This window comes from Carassius gibelio, chromosome A16 (genome assembly GCF_023724105.1).
Source record: "Carassius gibelio isolate Cgi1373 ecotype wild population from Czech Republic chromosome A16, carGib1.2-hapl.c, whole genome shotgun sequence".
NCBI classification, from domain to species: domain Eukaryota; kingdom Metazoa; phylum Chordata; class Actinopteri; order Cypriniformes; family Cyprinidae; genus Carassius; species Carassius gibelio.
Window position 1 is genome coordinate 15,873,670 of NC_068386.1, and position 24,448 is coordinate 15,898,117.

Sequence of the window (24,448 nt, forward strand, 5' to 3'; positions counted from 1 at the left end):
CCTCGTTGTTGTAATCTCAACAGCCAACACCCGGGCATCATTAGGCCGGTCAGGACACACTGGATGCGTGGCGATGGGCGAAAGCATCTCAGCTGCGTGGCGTGTCTGTTTTTAATTCGGCTCCCATGTTATGTTAACAGGTTAGAGCTTGCCGACTGCCTGCGTGAGACGCGCGGCTCAGGCGCGGCTCGACGCGTGCATGCTAGAAATAGAACCGACGCCTTGTTGGAAGCGTTTCCAGGCAAAATATAATAGGAAAATATGTTTGTCATTTTGTACAGAAATACATATTAATTCATGACATTTTAAATATTTGAAAGTCTATAGGTTGACATAAATTCAGATATAAATGTAATTAAAAAAAATTTTTTATCGATTTTCAAATATTGTACCTGTCAAACATCATAAGCCCTATTCGGACGGGACTAGTTTTACAGGGGGTCGTTAGAGAAATCTGCGTTTCACAGACGTACTTAGTGATTTTAATCCCGTCCGAATCTGCCACGTCTGTGTTTTTCTCACACAACCTCTGTGATAATTCCAGAGCAAATTACCTACCGTTTTTCAGCAAACTCAGTGATCCTCTGAGAAAGCTAATCCCGTCTGAATGCGAATGTCTGTGATTGCCGGTGATATTTTATTCCTTGTGTGTTTTGGCCAACGTGAATAACCGTAGATGCTCTTACCGCGCGGATGTTTGATAGATTTGCTTAGCGGCAAATAAATAATAATAATAAAAAATACAAATAATAAAATCAAAAGCAAGATCGCGTAAACAGTTAATACCGGCTATTGTAATATCAGCATCAGGTAAGATTACTCACGTTCATTTATGTACTCAGTTACATTAAAAAAAAAAAAAAAGGAAAACAAGTTAAACTAAAAAGAACCACACATTAACAAGGTTTGCTATACTAGCCATTTAGTATTTATTGTGTAATAATACTAATGGCAATCATTTTGAATGAATGCAATGCACGCATACACAGCGCGTGATCTCTGTGACGCCCAGATGCACAAATCAGACCCTCCCACCTCTGTAATAAACACGGAGATACTAGTCCCGTCCGAATTGGTACATGAAAATCACAGACGTCAGGTGGTAAGAATCGAAACTCAAACGTAGTTTAGAAAACTAGTCCCGTCCGAATAGTGCTATAGCCTTAGCGAGGCGGCCGCGGAGCCTGCTTGTTACCATCGCCTAAACACGGAAAGTTACATAACTATTACTAGAGCCTGTTCCTTTATAAGATAGCCAAAGGTCGGTGTATATTTGCTTTATACCAGATTGTGTTAGTGGGCGAGATTATTAGGCAGTTTTAATAGGACAATTTGACCAGAGAGATTAAATTTTGTCGGACATTTCTTTTTTTTTTTTCGGCCAATGTCCGGAAATTACCGGACAACGGAAACCCTGGCGCACACTATGGTTAACCGAGTATTAACCGCTAAGGGCCTCGGTTAACGGTTAATGAAAGACTTGAAAACGTGCAGCCCTAAGAAACCAAATGAACCCATATTGTTCCTTTCAATAAATAAACATGCAGTTATTAACATATGAAGGGCCACACTGCATGCTTTTGGGAAAGCGGCTGTTTCCTGCACAAGGTTTACAAGAAATTCTTCAGCAATCAAAACACAACAGCAGGACACATCACTTATGTACACTTCAACAGCTATCACTCATCAGAGGTCATCGTGAAAATAACATCATACCAGTTATTGCGTCTTGTAATACATGTACACACTTTGGAATGTACTAACCATTTTATGTAAATAAAATAAATCTGACAATTTAAAGGGATCGTTCACCCAAAAATAAAATTCTGTTTTGGCTAACTCGCCCTCATGTCATTCTAAACCTGAATAACTATTTATTCTATGGAACAGAGAAGAAAAATTTTGGGGGGGGGCAAAAAGAGTTGAATCACACAATGATCAGAAATACACAAAGAATGGCATCACAATTTATTATTTTTGGATGAACTATGCCTTTAAGCTGGTTCTCTTCTTATAGTAACGAGGAAGCAGCAATGCATATTGACAGAAAGCATGTGATATATATGCGTTTGTGTCTATTAAACAGTCATTAGTTATCCTGAGGATGTTTATATCTCAATAATGCTCTAAATGTGGAGCATAAAGGATGAAACATCCGTTCCATATGCAGGAAAGGGTGTTTATGGTTTATCTCGTTTTGCGTTCAGGGAGCCTGTTTATCTAATAGGGATTTGATGCGTTCATATAAGGGCTGGCACACCTTCTGGTATGCCTGCTGCGTGAGGTGCAGGTAATCATACATGTCCTGATGTAAGATAGAACCGTCTGAGTGAATGAACCCAGGGTCCACGTCCAGAAAGGAAACATTAGACAGAGACGCTACCTCAGCCTGAACTAGAGCATTCACACTCGCGTTACGCTCACGAAGAGGGTTTGGACTTTTCCCCCTCGGCAGCAACCCCTAGTGGAGAGGAAAGAAAGAGCATTACATTCCATCAAGGTTCGGACACTTTACCCCAAACCCTGTGTTAAAGGGATAGTTCACTTTGAAATTAAATGTTGGTATGTCTTAGCTTACCTCAAGGGCATCCAAGATGTAGGTGTCTTTGTTTCCGCAGTAGTTTCCATTTTGATATTTTAAGGTCAAACCGTTCTTGTCTGTGACTCATATAATGCAGGTCTACAGTCACCACCTCAAAGAGCATGCACAGAGAAGTCCAAATTGATGACCTAAGACATGAAACGAGCAGTTTGTGTGAGGAAACGAACAGTATTTATATCGTTTTTACCTCTTATACACAAACACGTCCAAGTGATCTGAGGGCGCGCGCGCGTTCTGGTCTGCGCAAGTGCCGGAAGTGATCTCTTGCGCGAGTGTACATCACTCATTGTTTACACAGATTTTGGAAATGTTACCTTTTACTGTGAAGATTTAAACATATTTAGACATACAGGAGATCACAATGGAAGACGATTTCGATATATCAACAGACAACGTTACATTTTTTTCACAACCATATTTATTTGAACCAGAATATACAGATCAAGAACTCGATGGAGGAAGCATTTGCCACAGCAGCACGTCTTCAAAATTGGTGGTGTTTTAGTAGCAAGTGTTGTGCGATGCCAACAGAAGTGGAGAGAATATGTTGTCACGAATGGAACAACTACAAGACGACGACGAGGACATTGACAGTATCGCATCACACACCTGCCTGACTGAAGATCCTGACTCTTCTTCGCTGTTGAACCGCAGCGTTTTGCACATTGTGTTTAGTTTGCCAAGTATAAACTGGAGGCGATGTCCAAGGCCAGAGGAACCCATTAATAGAGTGAGTAATGTGTTGTATGTTTACGGAAGTTCTAAGCGGCCATGCTTTATCATTTTTTCCCCTTTTGTTTTCTCGTTATAACGACTTAATTTTCTCTAAGAAGTCACTAAACTGCGCCAGCAGGTGGCACTATAGACCTGAGTATAACTGATGGGGTGTTGTACACTGTCCACTTTACTGTACACGGACCTTCCTCGTGATCGCTATAATTTGTGCAGTCTTGTTCATTACTGACATTTAATTAATTCATAAAAGTTAAATGCTTTAATGAACATGATTATTTAGTGTATTAAGTTCTTGCTAGATGCATGAGTTTCACCAACGCGTTCTGTGTCATAAAATAACTGCTTATCAAAACCAAGGGTGACGTCACTGTATTCTGTTTGCACCTATATCTTTATTTGTGCTTCGTTTAGGAACATGATTAGGTAGTTAATAAGCGAAGATGTTCTGTTTATCTACAGTAGGATGGGATTTAACGATGTAGGCTATTTGTGATGTGCTTTTTTCCCTTAATATTAATCTTTAGTGTTAACCATATTGATGAGAAATGTGATGTATATGTAAAATGCATAGGAAAATTTTATTCAGTTTTGTTCTATAATGTTGTAGTCGTTTTTTTCTGCACACACACATATACACTGCACATGAACGATCTTTTCAAACAGAAGCTTGTAACGCACATGATATCTGCCGCAGCATATAATGACTAATAAAAATTAGAAATTATATATAATTTTATTTCAAATAAATGGAAAATTAAAAGTGAGTTTAATCCAAGCAGTTCAAGATCTTAGTTCTGCATCCTTCTGAAGACTCTCAGCCTGTGTTCGCGGTGTTGCCATTTAAACATGTTAAAGGCTTAGTTCATCCAAAAATGAAAATTATGTCATTAATGACTCAACCTCATGTCATTCCAAACCCGTAAGACCTCCTTTTATCTTCGGAACACAGTTTAAGATATTTTAGATTTAGTCTGAGAGCTCTCAGTCCCTCCATTGAAACTGTGTGTACGGTATACTGTCCATGTCCAGAAAGGTAAGAAAAACATCATCAAAGTAGTCCAAGTGACATCAGAGGGTCCCTTGGAATTTTTTGAAGCATCGAAAATACATTTTGGTCCAAAAATGGCAAAAACGACGACTTTATTCAGCATTGTCTTCTCTTCTGTGTCTGTTCTGAGAGAGAGTTCAAATCAAAGCAGTCTGGATATCCGGTTCGCGAACGAATCATTCAGTTCACCAAATCGAACTGAATCATTTTAAACGATTTGCATCTCTTATACGCATTAATCCACAAATGACTTAAGCTGTTCACTTTTTTAATGTGCCTGACCCTCCCTCTAAGTTTAAACAAACCAATATCCTGGAGTAATGCATGCACTCAAACAGTACACTGACTGAACTGCTGTGAAGAGAGAACTGAAGATGAACACCGAGCCAGATAACGAACAATAGACTGACTCGTTCACGAGAGAAGAACCAGTTGCATAGGTTTTCGGATCACCAGTAGTTAATTACAAAAACAAAACCTTTGGTGTACCGTCTCTGGAAAAATCATTAGTGATTGATCAGCCTTTATTTATGTACAGTATTGTAGACGTTATTACCTAGGCAAAGCAAAATTTGCTGAAATATATGCTACAGTAAGAGCGACTGCATGGTTGTCCATCAGATGCCTGTCAAAGTTGAGTTCATTACTATAGCAACAGTAAAACTCATGTCGTTATATTTCAGGAAGCACACGCGCCCTCAGATCACTTGGATGTGGATGTGTACAAGAGGTAAAAAAGATATAAATACTGTTTGTTTTCTCACACAAACCGCTCGTTTCGTGTCTTAGGCCATCAATGTTTTCTAACTGGGGAATTGTTTAATTTGGACTTCTCTGTGCATGCTCTGAGGTGGTGACCATAGACCTCCATTACATAAGTCACAGACAAGAACGGTTTGACCTTAAAATATCAAAATTGAAACTACTGAAGAAAAAAACACACCTACATCTTGACTTATTTAGAAATAATGTTTTTGAATTAAGTCTTTTGTTTACCAAGGATGCAATTTATTTGATCAAATATTCAGTAAAGACTGTAATATTGTGAAATATTATTACAACTTAAAATGTATTATAAAATGTTATCATATTTATTCCTGTGATGGCAAAGCTTAATTTTCAGCAGCCGTAACTCGAGTCTTCAGTGTCACATGATTTTTCATTGTAATATGCTGATATGCTGCACTAGGAAAATTTCTTAAAATTTTTCAGGATTTTTGATTAACAGAAAGTTTAAATGAACGGCAGATTTTTGAAACAATAACGACTTTTATAATGCTACAAAGTATTTATGTCATGTATTTAAGGCATCCTTGCTGAATAGAACCATTAACTTCTTAAAAAAAAAAAAAAAAACTTTTGAACAGTAGTGTGCATTACAGTAAATGTGATTAATACAATCATTTATATGATTCAGATAAGAAATTATCTGAATTATTTTAAAATAATATATTGTATCATTTTTATCTCCTGATTCCCCCCTCCCCCTTTTATGTTTTTTAAGGTATTCTGTTACCCAATTTTGTGCTGATCAAGTCACAATAGCTATGAACATGGCACTTTGACAATACTGGTATGATGAATTTAATTAAAAATGTAATTAGAATTAAACAATACTGGCACAGAGGGGTAGGAGCTGAGATAACTAACCAATACAAGAGTGTGAGCGTGGGGCAGTTTCTGATGGATCACACTGACGATGGCCATGATGCCTCCACAGATCTGTTCTGGGGTGTTACCATGATTATTAGTGCCTACCCACACCACCACCACCTGTACACAAACACACAAAATATTACAATTCTAATTACTCTATTTGTATCCTACAGCAGACATTAGCCGGCTGAACGGAGGCCTACTGAATCAGTGCATTCTCTTAAAGTGACAGTCTTTATATTAACAGCAACAACAGAGAAATCACTCACTAAAAAGCTTTTGCAACTGTAATGAAGAACAATCTTTCATTTACAGAGTCAAATATGCAATGCTGTTTTCCATTTGATTACTTTATTCAATTTCTGTACCTAAAAACTAATGCTAGACCTTCCTAAACAAAAAACTGAAAATCATTTTATATTTTTTATTAGAAAATAGTTTTTCCATGAACATAGCACATACCGAACTGTACCGAAACCGTGAAACAAACGAACCATGATAAAGTTGAACCGTGCCACCCCTAATATATATGTATGTGTGTGTGTGTGTGTATGTATATATATATATATATATATATATATATATATATATATATATATATATATATATATATATATATATATATATATATATATCACATTTCTGTAAAATAGATTGTTGTAAATCTTACACATTAAACCTTTAAGATGCCTAAATAGTCATTAAAAAAAGGATCCATACACAAATGATTCACCTCTAAGAATAAATGCATACATTTACTGTTTACATGTACATATACCATCTTATTTAAGGTGTAGATACTTCCCCTCTAGATAAATGCTGGTTTCATTTTGAAAAAAATCTAAATTTGTAAAATGAGAAAGCCAAACTCTAAAAGTATTTTAAAGAAGGATTATTATTTAAAGTAATGTCTAAAGTAATGAGAAATGTAATAACCGTTAAAACTCTTAAATTAAATGAAGGAAATCAAATCAACCTTTGGGCTGATGTAGTCCAGTTCTCCATTTATGAGTCTCCACAACACATGCTGTGTAGCATCCCCACTAACCCCAAAATTCAGAGCATGGAGAGGAGAAAACAGTTTTCGCCAAACCTGACAACAAACACAAAAACACATAATTATGTGTGCAATCGCTGATATGAATGGCAGACATGAAGAATGAAAGAGATGCTGATACTTTGCTATACCTCAAACTCATGCAGAAGCTGGACAAGTGAATCTCCAACAAACAGAACATCAGGCTCTTTTCCTTTACTGTCTGACACAAATCGATTGTGCTGCAAGATGAAGACACATAAAAATGCTATTAAGAGAACCTTTGCATATTAGAGAAATTACTGGCTAAGTTTTTAAAACAAAGTAATATTTTAGCAGTCTAATAAGGACAACAAAGTTGTAAAACATATTATTATACAAAAGAAGTACCAAAGTCATCCATCGACCATCTCCCTGGATGTCCTGACAGGGGCTGGGTGAAGCTGCAGGGTTAGAGTCTGCACTCATCACTTCCTGAGGAGAAACACAGAGGGACATGACCAAAGTTAAATATGGATCTCATATTAGAACATTTTATTTAATCATTTGTGTACAACGTTTTGTTTTAAGCATACAAATTATAAAAATTCATGACCTTTTTTTTTGTTTGTTTGGTTGTTTTTTCACAGCTAAACTAGTTTGTTTGGTGCAATTTTTGGATTAAGTTTGCATTGCAGTTAACCTCTCAAACAAGCTGGAGCAAAAATAACATCTAATAAATAATAATTGGAAGTTTTCATATGTATAAATGTTAACTTTCGCTAACCGTTCTCTTTAGTGCAGTTTACCGTGCAGCTCACACGGCTAATGTAACGTTAGCAATTAGCATGCAGATACCTTCCATTTAGAACAAGACGCAATGCGTTAAACACTGCGTAACATCATACTTTTGCATATAAGTATATATAATACATGTTGACACTTATGTCGATTCATATTAAATAAAAAGAGTGAACTCGTTACCAAAAAGTGTTCCCAAAGCAGAGCTCTGTGTTCAATCAGTCAGCGGTCTGCAGCCGAACCCCGGAAGATGGGATATCGAACCAGACATTACTAGCAGATCACCGAGCACGGTCAAGCTAAAAAAAACAAAAACATTATGCGTTATTAACGGGGAATAATAACCTAAAAATGTAACATAACATAACACCAGTCTTCTTGACCGTAGGTTGTTTTTTTTTCCTTGCAGAGATATGCATATGACGTCGGGACGTCCGTCTTTGAAGCAAGTTGCCAAGCAACGAAAAGGTAAAACTTAAAAGCCTTTGAACTTCAAATACATGCTGATTTTATTTGTTGATTTGATATTTGTATATATATATTTGACAAAAGCAATGCTGTTCATTTAAGGTATGTTGCTAAATGTTGCCATATGATGAACCTAAAAAAGTGGCAAGTTAGGGGTAACGTTAACCACATAAGCATGAGATTAACTCGTCACACAAAAAGAGGCGTCTTAAAATCAGGATTGAGATGGATCAGATTCGAGGTCTGGAGGGGAACAGGTTCACCCAGTTTCTCAGCACAGCAGAAGAGATGGTGGTGAGAAAGAACATCATCCACTCATGATCTAGAAAAGATACAGCATTCGCTAAGCCATTCATATCCCCGAAGCCAAGCAACATAACTGAAAGATGCCTTACTTCCATCTGAGGTCTTTTCTACGGTGCCCGTAAAATGACTTGTTCGGTTTACTTAGTTTTGTCGTGGCCACGAAATAATAACTAGTGGGAACGTATTAATATGTCTTGGGCACGGGATATTAACTTGTGGGAACGTCATATTATGTCGTGGCCACGAGATCATTTTGTCGAGGTAACGACATCCTTATGTCGTGGCCTCCAGAGCAGGGGCGGGTCTACGTGGTGGCCCCCCCTGAAATTCGATTGGCCACCCCAGGTGCCCCCCTATAAGATGTCTTGTGATTGGTGAAGTTCGCGATTCAAAGAAGTGCAGCGTCTTCAGAGAAACAACGCTCGTCGCGATATTGGACTTAATTAATTAATTCTTGACCTGGGTCTTCAGTCTGTGATTAACTCACCTCGTGTCTGACAAGTCTTCGGGTTCAAATTATTCCTTAATCACGTGACAGACCCATGCGCTATTTCTGACATTTCTGTCACTGTGTTTTTGTTACTGTTTCTTGAGGATCTGTGGTGTTATTATTTTATAAATAAATAAAACCTTTTTATAAATAAAATATTGATTAATTTGTCTTTTTGACTGTCTATCAGTAAATAAACACTAGGCTATATAATAATATAATAATCCAAGTATTTATAGCCTAGTTTAATTTTTAATCCATTTTTAATATATGTATAAGATGCTTGCTCAAAAAGGACATAATGACATAAATTAAAAGCAAACAACATTTTGAATCCTAAACAAGTAACACTACAGTTCTATAGTCTAATCTGAAGGGTGAACTCAAAAGACATAAATCATACAACATGGTCATTTTTGAAGATTAGAATCCACTGTAAAAAAAAAAACAAAAAACAATCAAAGTGATGTCGCCGTCATAGAGACGACTCGTTCTTCCCTAGTCACATTAAAGATTCGTCGTTCAAGAACGACACATCACAAGGCACCAAACAAAGCAAAAGAGCTGGTAGGTAACCTTTATGTATGGTTTAAAATGTTTGTATGGTTTTCTCAGATCAATGTTTTTACCCAGTCAGGCTCTGCTCGCGTTGGTCGTGGTTGATTTCAATCGAACGTTCAGTCAACGTTTAATAAAACACAATAAAAGTAAAATACGCTGGGGGGCTATCAAACAATAAACAGTCATGTTGATTTGCATATTTTGTATCAGTTTATTTTGTGACAGTGACCACATATAGCAAGATTGCACCAAATGACAATATGCACAGAATGTTCCATAATAATAATTGTCTGGTGACACGTTACTTGTTAATGCATGAGAGTAAGTCAGTTAGAGAGTCAGTTAAATTGTCAGGCCTAACTTAACCATTTACACATGAAATGTTGTGGATGCATTCTGTGCATTTCATTTACAATTTGATTTTTTTTTTTTTTTTTTTTTTTTTTTTTTTTTTTGAGATTGAGAAAAACAGACACACATAAGTGTTTCTTTTGAAGGCAGGGAAGAGAGCAGTGGCAAGCCATGAAAAGAAGTAAAGATATAGGGAGTTTCTTTCAATGAAAAAAATAAATAAATAAATATATGGGATGACAAAAACTAAATTAATCAAAAATGTGCTTTATTACTGCATTTGTTTACAAGTAACTTATTCAAGTTAATAATAATAATAAAATCAATAGGATATACGTAATACACTGTAGAATTTCGCTTTTTTTTTTTTTGGCCACTGGCGGCCACCCCATTAGGAGGCAGTGCCCCAGCATGCCCCCCCCCCCACTGAAAATGCTCTAGACACGCCCCTGGTTGAGGGAACAACATCCATTTCTCGACTTCTTATGTTGAGGGAATGACATGTTTTTCTTGTGGCCACGAGTTTAATGCATAAACAAACCTGCGTGACCATAGCAACCCTGGATTATCAGAGATGGAATCATTAATATTTTATTTTGAATTAAGAAATTATTATATTATTTATACATATAAATTTTATGCATTTACATTTTATGCATTTATGACATTTTATGTTAATGTCGAGCATTTACAGTACGCTATTATTTACAAAAGTATTCAGTTAAGTAAATAGATCGAAATTGAAGCAAAAAAATGAATATAAACGTAATAAAAAATATAACTAATAATAATAGGCTAATAATAATAATAATAATGTACACATATTACGGGGGAAAGGCTATCAGTTAATGGACTAACAAGACTGTGGGATGGATAAAAAAGTTTTTATATTTTATTATGGACTGTAATATTTATTTATGATAAACTTCATTTGAATGCTGACGATCGCATGTAATAAAGCCCGGTAGCCAAAACATACGGTTAATATAATAATAACTTAATTCAAAATAAAATATTAATGATTCCATCTCTGATAATCCAGGGTTGCTATGGTCACGCAGGTTTGTTTACGCATTAAACTCGTTGCCACAAGAAAAACATGTCTTTCCCTCAACATAAGAAGTCGTGGCCACGAGAAATGGATGTTGTTCCCTCAACATAGCATCTCGAGGCCACGACATAAGGATGTCGTTACCTCGACAAAATGATCTCGTGGCCACGACATAATATGACGTTCCCACGAGTTAATATGACGTTCCCACAAATTAATATCTTGTGGCCACGACATATTATCAGGTTCCCACGAGTTATTATGTCATGGCCACGACAAAACTAAGTAAACCGAACAAGTTATTTTACGGGCACCGTACATCACACACCTCCCTCTGTACCTGATTCAGACGTGGATTGCACTCTCTATGAAGTAGCCTACAGGCACCAGAAAATAATTAACCGCCACAAAAGTGCAGGAAGAAAAGTTCAAGAAATGAGCCTAGTGAAAAAAACACAAGTGTGTTTCATACTAATAGAGGAATTGTATTTATGGGAGCGTCTACAGAAGATGGGAAGTATGAGAGAAATGCCAGCACCAGAGAGGAAGATACTAAAAGCAAAACAAGGCAAGATAGTCTTAGTAGCCCCTCTAGAGAAACCGAATATGTGGTTTTGTCATCCTCAGAAAATGAACAGGTTCACCAGTTATGCTCTACTCCAGATGAAGCTAATAAGAATAACTCTGATGTTTCACAAGCAGGCAATCTCACATGATGAAGGAAACCAAGAAAATGCATTTATGAATATTCAGAGATTTGAGAAAAACTCTACAGCAGTGGGAATTCAGAGCTCCATGTGTAAAGCCACCAACGACCTCTTCTGGGCGAGTGTAGAGAGTAAAGTCTACTACAGACTTTACAAAATACGCAGTTTCCAATTAGATCACAACCTGCACAGGCTACACTCATTCTTAAATGGGAATCAGAAGGCTTCTCAGCTGAGCTCAGGACAGAGAGATGAAGATTGTTCAAGCAATGCAGTGGATAATAAGGATAGGTGTTACAGCAGGGACATGGTGATATGGACAGGTATGTCAAAAACAAGACATATAGAAGAAAATTATTTTAGAAATACAGTTTAAAATGCGTGACAAATTCCTTGATGGCTTAAAAAACTACAGTTTTTTTTATTTTAAGTTTAAAGCTACAGTCATTCCTGTAGTTCATGCAGTAGAGCATGATGTAAATCAGTGGTTCCCAACCTTTTTCAACTTGTGTCCCACACAACCAAACACATATGTTTGCGCGGCTCACTGCAAAAAAAAATAACTGACCACGCTATTGTTGGGTTAATAACTTCCCACATAGCAAATGTCTTCTGGCCCAGATCCAGGCCACACAATGACTTTTCCCTCTGCCCAAGTACTGCAAAGAATGACGGCCCGGAAGTGGCCCAGAACTGGATTAAAGACTCGGCCCACACATGGGCCATAAATGGCCCGAATCTCAGCCAGTTAATCAGCCTTAGCTGGCCCTGATCTAGGCCAAACCAGGTTTTATTATTGGCACCAATTTTCAGCCTTAAGTAAACCAGAACCCCAACTCTGAGCCACACCTGAGCCTTATATAGCCCTGACCCAACCCAGACAGCAAGCAGTGTCAGCCCAGATCTGGCCCAAATGGATTTCACGCGGGCCAGATGTGGGCCGGATCTGGGCCAACACTATATTGCTGTCTGGGAATTTTAATATTTCATATTATTACCTTGTATATTACTATGATTGCAATTATTCATTTTGTGACATGCTTTAATGTAGACACAAACTATGCCAACAAAGGCTGGCACTGCTTGGCACAACTGCTGTTGTTCTGTAGCATATGCAGCAAAAATATCTAAAATAAATTGGCGGATTATTCTTAAACTAATCAATAGTCAACAGTTAGAAAGATTGCCAAGCTACGAAACATGTTACCTGTTTCTGATGCAGAAAAGCTAGTTCATGCATTCATGACCTCTAGACTGGACTATTGTAATGCACTTCTAGGTGGTTGTCCTGCTTCGTCAATAAACAAGCTACAGGTAGTCCAAAATGCTGCAGCTAGAGTCCTTACCAGGTCAAGAAAATATGATCATATTACCCCAATTTTACAGTCTCTGCACTGGCTACATATTAAGTTTCGTATCAGTTACAAATTATCTTTACTTACCTATAAGGCCCTAAATGGTTTAGCTCCCGCATACCTAATTAGCCTTATACCACGCTACAATCCATCACGCTCCCTAAGGTCACAAAACGCTGGACTTTTGGTAGTTCCTAGGATAGCAAAGTCCACTAAAGGAGGTAGAGCTTTCTCACATTTGGCTCCCAAACTCTGGATAGCCTTCCTGATAATGTTCGGGGTTCAGACGCACTCTCTCTGTTTAAATCTATAGATTAAACATGCATCTCTTTCACCAAGCATTCAAATAATGTATCTCTTAAATTGTGACTGCAGTTGCATCTGATCAAATGTGCATTATTATTCTTTAGCTTGGGTTACACTAATTAATTTTACTTTGTTGGAACAGCAGCTATGCTAATGATGTCTCTATTTGTTTCTATGTTTTGCGGTAACTAGGATGTACACATGCTCCAGTCTGGATAAAGAAAACCTGAGAAGAGATGATGCTGACCACTCAGAGGACCTCAGATGATGCTAACCCAGAATCAACAAACAGAACTAACAAATATTGCTACAGGTGTGACTGCATCATATAATAATTATTAATTATTAATAATATTTATAATGTTCATCGTCTGGCTGACTATTTCTTGTTATAAATTTTTCTAAAAATCCTGTCATACGTGCACAAACAGACAGTCACCACTTATAAGCTATTACTAAATATTGTAGAAACATAATTTTCTGTAAAGTTCCTTTGTAACGATTTATATTGTAAAAAGCGCTATACAAATAAACTTGAATTGAATTGAATTGCATTGAATTGAATTGAATAGTGGAAGCATAGTTACAGTTTAATATTTATTTTTTGTTATTTAATTTTCTATATATATATATATATATATATATATATATATATATATATATGTGTGTGTGTGTGTGTGTGTGTGTGTGTGTGTGTGTGTTGTGTGTGTGTGTGTGTGTGTGTGTGTGTGTGTGTGTGACTTAGACATTTTTACATAAATTATTATTTCTTTTAATAGTAATTGGCGGCAATAACATCGCGACCCACTAGGGGGCAGTGGCCCACATGTTGATAACCACTGATTTAAATAACGGCAAGGTAATGGTTAAATTCCCAGGGAATGCAAAAAAAAAAAAGTGTACACATCTTCATTTTCAAAAAACCTAAAATAATAAAATATTATGCCAAACTATTCTGTAGTTTATTATTATTATTGTATCAGGACAGTTGTATCACTCATTTTTGACTTAATGCACTCCACAAATAACCAAATTAATTTAAATGTAGAAATATGCTAATCGTTATTTAAATCATTATTTTTACAAAATGTTTTATAAAAACAGTCTTTTGTACATGTACACAACTATATTATGAAATGGTTTATATATATATATATATATATATATATATATAAACCTATATAAACCATTTCATAATATAGTTGTGTACATGTTTTAAATTACCTTTCTGTATCCTAGACAGTGCCATACAACAAGATTACTTAGCACAGAAAGTTAAGTAGGACATGGACAGAAGAGCTTTCACCAAGAAACGTAGGATAGAAGAATGGAAGACATCGTCCACTCTCTTCTCCCTGGAAAAACCACAACAGTCACACACTAATGTGGTGAGTAATGAAGTAAAGAATCAAATCCAAATAAAACAAAATAAAGTAGTTTTAAACTAGACTATTACAGAGGTTAACAATATTTTACATTTTGCAGTGTATGGCTATTTTGCATGTGAATTTGATTGGTTAGTCTTTACAGTTTGATCTGGGCAGCTGCTCCGGAGCTCAGCAACATCACATCAGACGACTCCTTAACCAGGAACAGACCTTTTCCCAGCATGCCCTCCCTAAACTTAGAAGCCCCACCTGGGTCGATCATCCTGTAAACTCCTATCCTCAGCAGCAGTCACTAAGCAGAGTGGAACGTTTGAAATAACCTCTCTAGAATCTCTCAACAGTGGCAGGAAGACAAAGATCTTGATTTTAATTCATATCACATATTTGAGAGAAGAAAACAAAAACCACAAGAATCTTTTGAAGGATCCAGATCCTGGTTCCATCAGCAGCAAGTTCAGGATGAAAGAGAAAGATGGGCTCCCTTGTCATTCTCAGCATCCTATCTCTCTGAAGGCATTCAGTACAAGCCTTATTTTCGTTGCCCTCATCCATCTAATGCCTAGCACAGGTCTGACTGCCTTGGTATGACTCACTGTCCCAGGACAAACACACCACCTTACCTTTAGCAAAGCTGTTTGGCAAGATTATCTTTGTATGTTGTCTTTGTAGTTACACCCATACACACACAACCATACAGACACTCACACATACAGACATACCTTTTATTTATTTTATTTTATTTTATTTTATTTATTATTATTATTATTTTTTAATTTTTTTTTTTTTTTTAAACCATTACTTCTAATTAAATCAGATTTGAATTTCAGGGTCAAGTATGCTCAAAATATGTGCAATCATGATTTCTTTGTATTTGAGTGAATGAAACTTCTTAAAAACTTTCTTTTTAAAATCACTTTTTGTGCTGCACAAAATACATATTAGTTATCTTTTATTTTCCTGAATTAATAGGGTTTATTTTTGGTAGCAAGGATACTGATTGGTTTGTTAATTGATTATTGTTTTTTTTTTTGTGTGTGTCAGATTTCTCCTATATATCTGGACTGGGCTTTTATCATTAAGTTCAGTATTCTGTAAAAAAGATGTATTCATTTATTTATATGTATTTATTTATTTTGTATTAAATTTGACTATAACTCCTAATACAAATTCAAAATTGCTTCCAGTGATTTTGTATTTTTTACATGATATTTTAGTTTTTAAGCCTGCAGAATTTACAGCCTTTTAATTAACTTTTATTGAAGTATATTACATTTGTTCTCATATTGTGCCGATTAAATGTGGTCTTTTATATGCGTTTCATTCCTCTAAGCATCTAGGAGTCAGAAGGGGAAGTAACAAAGAAAGAAAAAAAAGTACAGAGGAAACGAATCGTGAGAACATAAATCAATCCTCTGCCACAGAATGACTACAACAGTTGATACATACTGTTTAAACAGAAATCCTTTTATTTATAAGACAGCAAAAAAAACAAAAAAACAATGTAATGTAAATGGGAGCAAATGCCCAGAGATGAGCAGGGCCTAAAATAACAAACAAAATAGTTCACTAACTAATTTAAGAAGGAGTTCTAACTAACTATAAAGAAAATAAATATACAGCCAACTTCCCTCACCTCCCTTGTTGTACAGAAACAGAAGCAAAAGGCAATATCCCCCTACAGCTTCCCTCTTAAATTAAAATCACTCAAGACAAAAGAGCCTCAATACCTTTTGCTCAATCTCAACCTGGAACAACAGCAATTAACAGTTAATGCTGAATTAGCCACTGCTAATACACAACTATTGTCTCTGCATGAAAAAACAAGCACAAAGTTCAGTCGAGCAGGGGAGAAGTGTGTCTCCTAGAATGAACTGCCACAGTATCCTCTCAGTTTCAGGCACGCTTTTACAACTGAGCTACAGGTGGTGATGAATGCCCTGAAGAGCAGCACAGAAAGAGAGAGACAGAGTAAAAACAACCACGCCCACATCTTTGTTCATAACAATGAAACAAATTCAAGAACAATAATACTATTAAAAACAATAATGACGATACATACCTATGGAAATATCAATACGGCATTGTAATCAGGGCATCAGGTCCTTGTCTGTACCTTCTTTGTCTTGTCTCCTCTGATCATTTTGCTTCTCTTGGCTTCTAGTGTTGCTGCTCCTTAGTGCTCTCTTTAACTGATTCCAGAACAGTTCTTTTGCACTGTTTGGATGAGAACAGTTTGACCCAGGCCATTGCCAATAAGTATTTTTGAGCATGACCTTCCTGATACGGTGATAACTGGACAGGTGATAGGCTCCAGAAAAACCAGCAAAAGCACATCCTGCATTTCTTGAAAGAGATGGGAGCTGGCCAGCTGGATCTCCAGTGAGCACCATTTACTGCGAAGGAAGCTCTGACTTACCACACAGATCGTTTTGCGACTGCTGTATATGGCAGCCACAATGTTGTCGACAATATAACGGCCAAGCGTGAAATCTCTGTGGTGGAGGCAGAGCGGAAATTAAGAACTCTCAAGGTTTGGCAGCAGCTGTTCCATTACCCAATCTTCATCTGCTGAGTTGTAGGAAACAAAGGCATCGCACTTGTATTTCTCCTCCTGGTCCCTTAAACGGCACCACTGTTCTCCAAACCATGAACGAATCACATTGTAGCCATACTTAAATTTCCTGTAGAGTCTGTCATATGAAGTGGTATCAAGCTTATTAAGATTGTATATGTAAACGTTGAGGAAAACAGGTAGAGTGCTATGTCTAAATAACACGCATTAGTGTCAAAGTTGTGAAAAAAAATTAGCCTGAATGGTCTTGGCATGTAATATTGAAAAGATAAGGAAACTGGAGTCTCTTACTGCTTAAAGTCCAGTTCTGTAGTTCACTATTCTGGCAGGCACAACTGAGAGGACAGCTGCGCAAGTCAGCGTATATTAGATTGGTCAGATTGTCCAGTAAACTGATGTTCAAAGACATCATGGCATTGCGATTGAGATGTAGTTCCTTCAGTCCTGTGAGATTTCCAAAGACCTCTTTAGAAAATGATGTAATGCCCATGTTCACCATGAATAGTGTCTTTAATTTTCGAAGATTTTTGAAAATACCAGGTTTGAGCTTGGCGATTCCAACATATGAGTTGTCCAGACTTAAAAGGTTAGTTCATCGAAAAATCAAAATTATTATTATTAATAACTCAGCCTCATGTTGTTCCAAACCAGTGAGACCACTGTTTATCTTTGGAACACAGTTAAAGATATTTTAGATTTAGTCTGAGAGCTCCCAGTCCCTCCATTGAAACTGTGTGTACGGTATACTGTCCATGTCCAGAAAGGTAAGAAAAACATCATCAAAGTAGTCCATGTGACATCAGAGGGTCGGTTATAATTTTTTTGAAGCATCGAAAATAAATTTTGGTCGAAAAATAGCAAAAACTATAACTTTATTCAGCATAGTCTTCTCTTCTGTGTCTGTTGTGAGAGAGTTCAAAACAAAGCAGTTTGTAATATCCGGTTCACAAACGATTCGTTCGATGTAACCAGGGTTGCGTTCAGCCCCGACAAAACGTTGGACAACGTTTTTTAAACAGAAACGGTGATGCGTTGAACACACTGTTCTGATGACGCAAGAGTTGCAACTATGGCAACTGAGAAGGCCATTCTTTGTGTTCTTTGTGAAGAATTTTCGGAGCCATCTATTTAGCCTCACATACTGACTTTATTTGTAGTTCATACGGTTTTAATACCCTGTATTTTCTTTCTCATTTTTAGGAAAAGCACTTAATTACCATTGTTTATTTCTAGACCAAATGTCATACACTTGCAATGAAGCTAAAAAAATAAACAACTACATCATGTTGATATCCTATATTTTTACAATAAAACTTACGAGAAACATGTCTTCTAATATCCTGAGTTGTTGTGTTTACCGAGCTGCAGCGAACACGTTTGTACATTATTTTCCTTGAAGCCACTGTGCAAGTTCACTTTAATGCCGCGTGCATGTTACATGTTGCTGCTGATTGGACTGCAGTTCTGACACACCCACTAAACAAGAGAAAACGCATCTCAAACCCCGTTGCACACCGGTGCACGCCGTTTCCAGGAAACATGACGTTTGAACCAGTTCTCCAAATTGAACTGAATCGTTTTAAATGGATTCTCATCTCCAATACGCATTAATCCACAAATGACTTAAGCTGTTCACTTTTTTAATGTGGCTGACACTCCCTCTGAGTTCAAACAAACCAATATCCGGAGTAATTCATTTACTCAAACAGTACACTGACTGAACTGCTGTGAAGAGAGAGATGAAGATGAACGTCGAGCCGAGTCAGATAATGAACGAAACACTGACTCTATAAATAGAGGAGTTTTTCTTTTGCTATTTGAGCAAATGGGAACACAAATAAAATATATGTAATATATTCTCCATAGATCCGTAAACCTAAAACATGATGTGGCGTTGTCAAGGTAGCAATTTCACTGGATCTAAACAAATCAACCTAACCATAGATGTGACCAGTAGTGGTGGCTTTCTTAATATATATATGCAATTTTCTATGACATAAGTAGTATATATTTTTTTTTAGCAATTTTTCCAGTGGTCTTATCGAATTTCCCAATAGATTTTTTGGTCCCACTCTGCCCTTGTCTCTGAGGTTATGTAGGTTACTAAAGACATCACGGTGGAGAGAAAATATGTAAATGCAGGATGTAATTAAAGTCTAAAGCAGTGGTTCTCAACCTTTTTTTCCAGCGGGCCGCACTATGGTCCAAGTGCAAGTCTCGCGGGTCGCACGCATATAATTTACATATTATGTCACAAATACAAACCAACCTGATTTATAATACTATAACCTAAATATTATGATATCAAATCTATTACATTAATTGAAATAAATAAATAATTAAATAAAACACCTGATGCTGTCGGGAGCTGACCAATTTTGTGAAAATTGGCTCGAAAGGAGTAACAGAACAAAGAAGTTGCGATTGTAAAACCTGTGTTATGCTTTCCGCATGAGCAATCCGGACGCGGACTTCTTCCATTTATACTTCCGAAAGCGCATGCTGATGTTCCGCTCTGCAACAAACGTGAACAAACAATTGCCCAGAATTATTGCACATTGCTGTCTTTATATTCTTTTATTGATGGATTGCACAGTTTCTAGTAGCACTGAGTTTCTTCACACTGCCTGCACATGTGCAATTGTGCTTTTGAAGCCTACTGACCACGCTCACCTGTCTGCGCGGTCGTCTGCTCAGAGCCTCGGCACACACTCTCCGATGGCAATTTTTATGTCAAGCCTACCTAGCAGTCCAGAATCAGGGATCTCTACGCAACTCCTGAAACTTGAAGGCAAGTTTAGGGAGGCAGATGAATATTGCCCCTTATGATCATTTCACAACATGTAGAATCTGCCTTATTTTTCAATTCCACTTTAAAATGAAACTCCCTGTCTTACTTCAAAGTCTAACACTACGAGGTTCTTCACTCAGTGTGAGCAGCAACTAATACTGAGAGCTTAATACAGCCAGCTGCTAGAAATAAAAGACTGAGAGGTCATGATCAGTTTAAACTGAGTAAGACCATGTCAAAGATTGAAATCATAGTGAAACTTATGGTTGAAATCAAGCGTTGATGCTTATCTCATAATTCGATTTTTAGACTTTAGCCTGGATTTGGTCACATATTTTTGCATTTAATTTTTTCTTCAAATGTAACAAATATTGAAAGAACGTATGGATGTTTTATTTATTTATTGAAATGAATAAAATCACTTTTAAGATTATGAATGGGAAGTAACCAATTTATATGCATGCAGGGCAACAGAAAACAGAACTCAGAAACAAACTTGTACATGTACATGACTTTTCAACTACCAAGTTCCCACTTCTTAGACCCCTTTTACCTTTATTCTATTTACATTAAAAGTGTTTGTTCAGCATATGGACATACATGTACAAAGGCATAAAACCTGTCACTGTGAACAAAGTAGACAAGTAGCTATTTGTCAAACTATGCTCTTTAGTGTTAACAAGATAAAATACAGAGAAAAATCTCAGATTCACAGGTTCTAAACCAGTGAGCAAATCTTTATAGTCTGAAATCTTATCTTTCATTAATTTATTTCATTACATTGAATATTCTGCTTGAAAACAGTCTCTATTTAAACATCAATGTGATTCAGTATCTTACCATTGTGAAACCTTCCCTGATAATTTTGCAAAACTATGACAGGCGTTCTCTCTCTTTTAAAGATGAGAAAGAGGAACCAAAAAGGTTCCATGCAGAGTAAATAAGATCAGACAGCGGTCACAATGCTTGATCCAATTGTTTTTTCAAGAGAGAAATCTTGAAATGTATGTAATAATTATCACCATCATTATATATTTAGCCGTAATTTTGGGGAGGCAAATATTTGAAAATATTTAACTGTGAAAGGACAAGCCACTAGACTAAAGCAAAAAAGTATGACTTCCTAATGTAAAACCTATTAGTAACATGATTTTATATACATAAACTGTACTTGAAGGATCACATAAATCATTGATATTTTGGAATATAAAAAAAATAAAGAGAAGACGATGAAAACAATTCCAGCAATCGAGGCATTTTTTTTTTTAAATTAGCCGTTTTATCCTCTTCGTTTTCTTTTCAATTTAGCCTCTTGCCTTCTGTTCTCGAGCCATCTGACAGAGTCCACACAAAGAACAGCAGGTCATAATCACCCAGTCATCACAGACAGAGCCCTAAAGAAGACACAAGCAAATCATGTAGCTCTAGTCTCTGACAGTTATGAAATTATGTATTTCAGCAGAAATTCCAATAATACATCAACAGCAGAAATAAGCAGTAATCAATACTGAAAAGGATTTTTATTGCATGGCCTACATTAATATGGTATCTGTCACGGATGCTGGTTCTCAGTGCAATCATAGCACCGGGCAGGAAGGGCAAACAGCAGCTGTCACCATTATCCTGGGCCACCTTACATCCCAAAATGCAAGGAATAAATGCCCCACACAGACCTGAGGAGTAAACCAGTGGCGAAATTCACACTATTTTACAATACAATGCTTGTAAGTAAAAAAAAAAGATTAAAGGTATAGTTCATTAGAATTTACTCACCCTCATTCCAAAAACATCAACTTACTCATCTTAGAATCACTATTACTAGTACATTAGTTCAAGCAAAATGGATTTGCATTAATAAATACATCTCTTTCCCCTACACACACTCACAGATTCCACAGTCGTCACAAAAAAAAAAAAAGATTGAAGGTATAGTTCATTAGAATTTACTCACCCTCACGTCATTCCAAAAATATATGGTGAACTACCCCTTTAACAACTTACTCAGCTTAGAGTCACTATTACTACATTAGTTCAAGCTAAATGGATTTGCATTAATAAATACATCTCCGTCCCCTACACACACTCACAGATTCCACAGTCGTCACAACAGTCACAGACATCAGAGCTCCAGTGAGAGACAGTGTAGCTGGTTACAGTCATCTGAGGCTGGGTAGTCATCGCTTCTGTCTGATATGACATCTCTGACAAAGACATGTAGCAAATGGTATAATATAATAATTTGCAAATACAAATGACAACTTACACTTTTACATTGTTTCTAAAAATACAGCAATATTGTTTTGCTGTGAATATTAAGAATGCTTTTTATTCATTTGATTGCTATTATATCAAGTATATATATATATATATATATATATATATATATATATATATATATATAGTATTAATTATAGGACATAACATAAATGTCATACGTTATAGAAAGAAGGTTTAAAATGATAATCTTCTCTCTCTCTCTCTCTCTCTCTCTCTCTCTCTCTCTCACCTGTTTCTTTGGAAAGCCTTCCTGTATACAGTATGTGTCTCACTTCCTCGTGAATGATGTTCAGTTTGTGATAGATCTCAGTGAAGATGGAAGTCAACTCAAGCTTGACAAAAGGGAGGAGAAGCTTTACTAGTGGTGAGTGGTTTATGTGTCCTGTACATTAAAGCGTGAAGTGTTTGATTTGGGGGCGAGGAGTTTTGCAATATTTTAGGTCTCCACACCCTTCCATTATGACAATATGTTATCTACAACTTTTAAAACATCTAGAAAAGTACTTTGTGTTGCCTGCATGAACATTGGCCTTTTTGACAGATGCACCAAATGTCATTTGAGGTATTATCATTAGGCTGATGTTAGAAATGTACAGAGGTTTAGTAAATCCGTACAAGCTAAAATTATGAAGTACAAAACTAAATTATAAGATAAAAAGTCAAAATTATGACATAAAACTGTCAATATGACATAAAACTTTAAAATTACTAGTTAAAAAGTAATTGTGTGAATTATGATGTGGAAATACAGCATTATGACAAATAACTTTTTTTTAACTTTTTTTATCTCATTACTTCATAATTATTACAATGTGGTAATTATGATTTTTATTTTGGTAATTTTGACTTTTCTCATAATAAGAGTGTATGCAAATGATTCAGTTGCTAAATAGTGATTTTCTGCAATATGATTAAGGCAAGCGGATCCAAAGTGTTTGATGTCTACATTCTGCTGTTTTGAATTGTTGTCATTGTGCTTCATTTTGATTAGTTGGAGGCAAATGGATTATATGCACAAGAAAAGTACTTGGTTTGCTCATCCAAGCAGAAAAACAATGTTTTCCCATCCTAAGGAAGATCAGAGAAGGAATTTCATTTACAAATAAGGTATGAAAATGGGCATACTTTACATCTGCCATGGTGTTGGTGTTTTTTTTTTTTCTTTGAGTCCTAAGCTGATTCAATGGGCCTCAATGTACAGAGTTGGATGTTTCAGCATGGTTGAAAAATTCACTGTTCACCCCTGAACTGCACCAAACTTTTAAAGTTACCAATCCTTTTTTAGCATAAAAACAAAACAAAACAAAAATAAACAAAAACAAAAAAACAACAAAACTGAAAGATATGCTGGAATGTAACTTGCAGTGTTTGCACAATTTTTTAGACAGGTTTTTAGTGAAAAACACTTGACACTGGTACAGAAAGTTCCTATATCAGGCATGGCCAAACTCTGCCGTTGAAGGCCACTGTCCTGCAGCATTTAGCTCAAATTGATTTGTCCCATATGTGACTTTCCATATCACATTTATTGAATGCTACGGTGATCTAACCACTGACTGATACAAAAGCAGCAATGCTGATCACAAAACTTGAGAATGATCACCGACACCTGATTTCATCCCATCACAGCCCCTCTTAGATCATGATCAGTATACATTAAGTAAATCACAAGCTGTGAACATAATTATTTGAGGAAGGCTGTGGAATCCTCTGCTGGCTGGTAACTCCCACTTCACAGCGAGTGCTAACGCAATTTCCTTCACCATCTGTGTTTTGACCTCAGCAATTCAGTTTTGGTGAATGCAAAAAACGTGATTATTTTCCATGAGTCCGACATGCAGCCGTGCAAGAAAACATGCAATCTAACTGTGACGCGATCAATAGGGAAGTTGTCTTTGACTATTGCAGCTGTTTTCAAACCTCCCTTTTTAGACACAGAAAATAAGAACTTGCAGTCTCTACTAATGA

At 36.5% G+C, this 24,448-nt stretch overlaps 2 protein-coding genes and 1 long non-coding RNA gene across 5 annotated transcripts in view; 1 reads left to right on the plus strand and 2 right to left on the minus strand.

Moving 5' to 3' along the window:
- Positions 1–8,156, minus strand: part of LOC128030752 (platelet-activating factor acetylhydrolase IB subunit alpha1) — a 9,142-nt gene extending 986 nt beyond the window's left edge. Inside the window, exons 1-7 of one of the 2 annotated variants that reach the window (XR_008187954.1) lie at positions 8,041–8,156; positions 7,468–7,551; positions 7,230–7,319; positions 7,018–7,134; positions 6,036–6,158; positions 2,579–2,730; positions 2,319–2,461 (exon numbers count right to left, since the gene is read on the minus strand). Coding sequence is in view for 1 of the 2 variants with exons in the window: in XM_052618691.1 (XP_052474651.1) it covers positions 2,204–2,461; positions 6,036–6,158; positions 7,018–7,134; positions 7,230–7,319; positions 7,468–7,545 (666 nt within the window). In the remaining variant the exon portion in view is untranslated. Of the gene's footprint in view, positions 2,462–2,578; positions 2,731–6,035; positions 6,159–7,017; positions 7,135–7,229; positions 7,320–7,467; positions 7,552–8,040 lie in introns of both variants that reach the window. The other variant, XM_052618691.1, reaches the window with a different exon arrangement.
- A 32-nt stretch (positions 8,157–8,188) lies between these two features.
- LOC128030756 (uncharacterized) lies at positions 8,189–15,880 on the plus strand. 2 transcript variants are annotated; one of them, XR_008187956.1, is made up of 4 exons: positions 8,189–8,325; positions 13,645–13,765; positions 14,692–14,840; positions 14,974–15,880. It is a non-coding gene; the product is annotated as an uncharacterized LOC128030756 (long non-coding RNA). The 2 variants fall into 2 exon arrangements; XR_008187955.1 differs by having other exon boundaries at positions 14,983–15,856.
- Positions 15,881–16,472: 592 nt separating this feature from the next.
- On the minus strand, positions 16,473–22,820 carry cnfn (cornifelin). Its single transcript, XM_052618692.1, has 6 exons — positions 22,710–22,820; positions 22,291–22,404; positions 21,740–21,876; positions 20,086–21,597; positions 16,900–19,927; positions 16,473–16,777 (listed from the first exon to the last, which is right to left on the minus strand). Exons 2-4 carry the CDS (start codon positions 22,400–22,402, stop codon positions 21,508–21,510), a joined length of 339 nt encoding a protein of 112 aa, XP_052474652.1. The 5' UTR covers positions 22,403–22,404; positions 22,710–22,820; the 3' UTR covers positions 16,473–16,777; positions 16,900–19,927; positions 20,086–21,507.
- Between the last annotated feature and the right edge of the window lie 1,628 nt (positions 22,821–24,448).

Coding starts and splice junctions, on each gene's coding strand:
- cnfn (XM_052618692.1), bottom strand. CDS start 22,402: ATGTCATATCAGACAGAAGCGATGACTACCCAGCCTCAGATGACTGTA. Junction 21,877..22,290: donor TTGTGACGACTGTGGAATCT/GTGAGTGTGTGT, acceptor TTTACTCCTCAG/GTCTGTGTGGGGCATTTATT. Junction 21,598..21,739: donor GTGACAGATACCATATTAAT/GTAGGCCATGCA, acceptor TGTCTTCTTTAG/GGCTCTGTCTGTGATGACTG.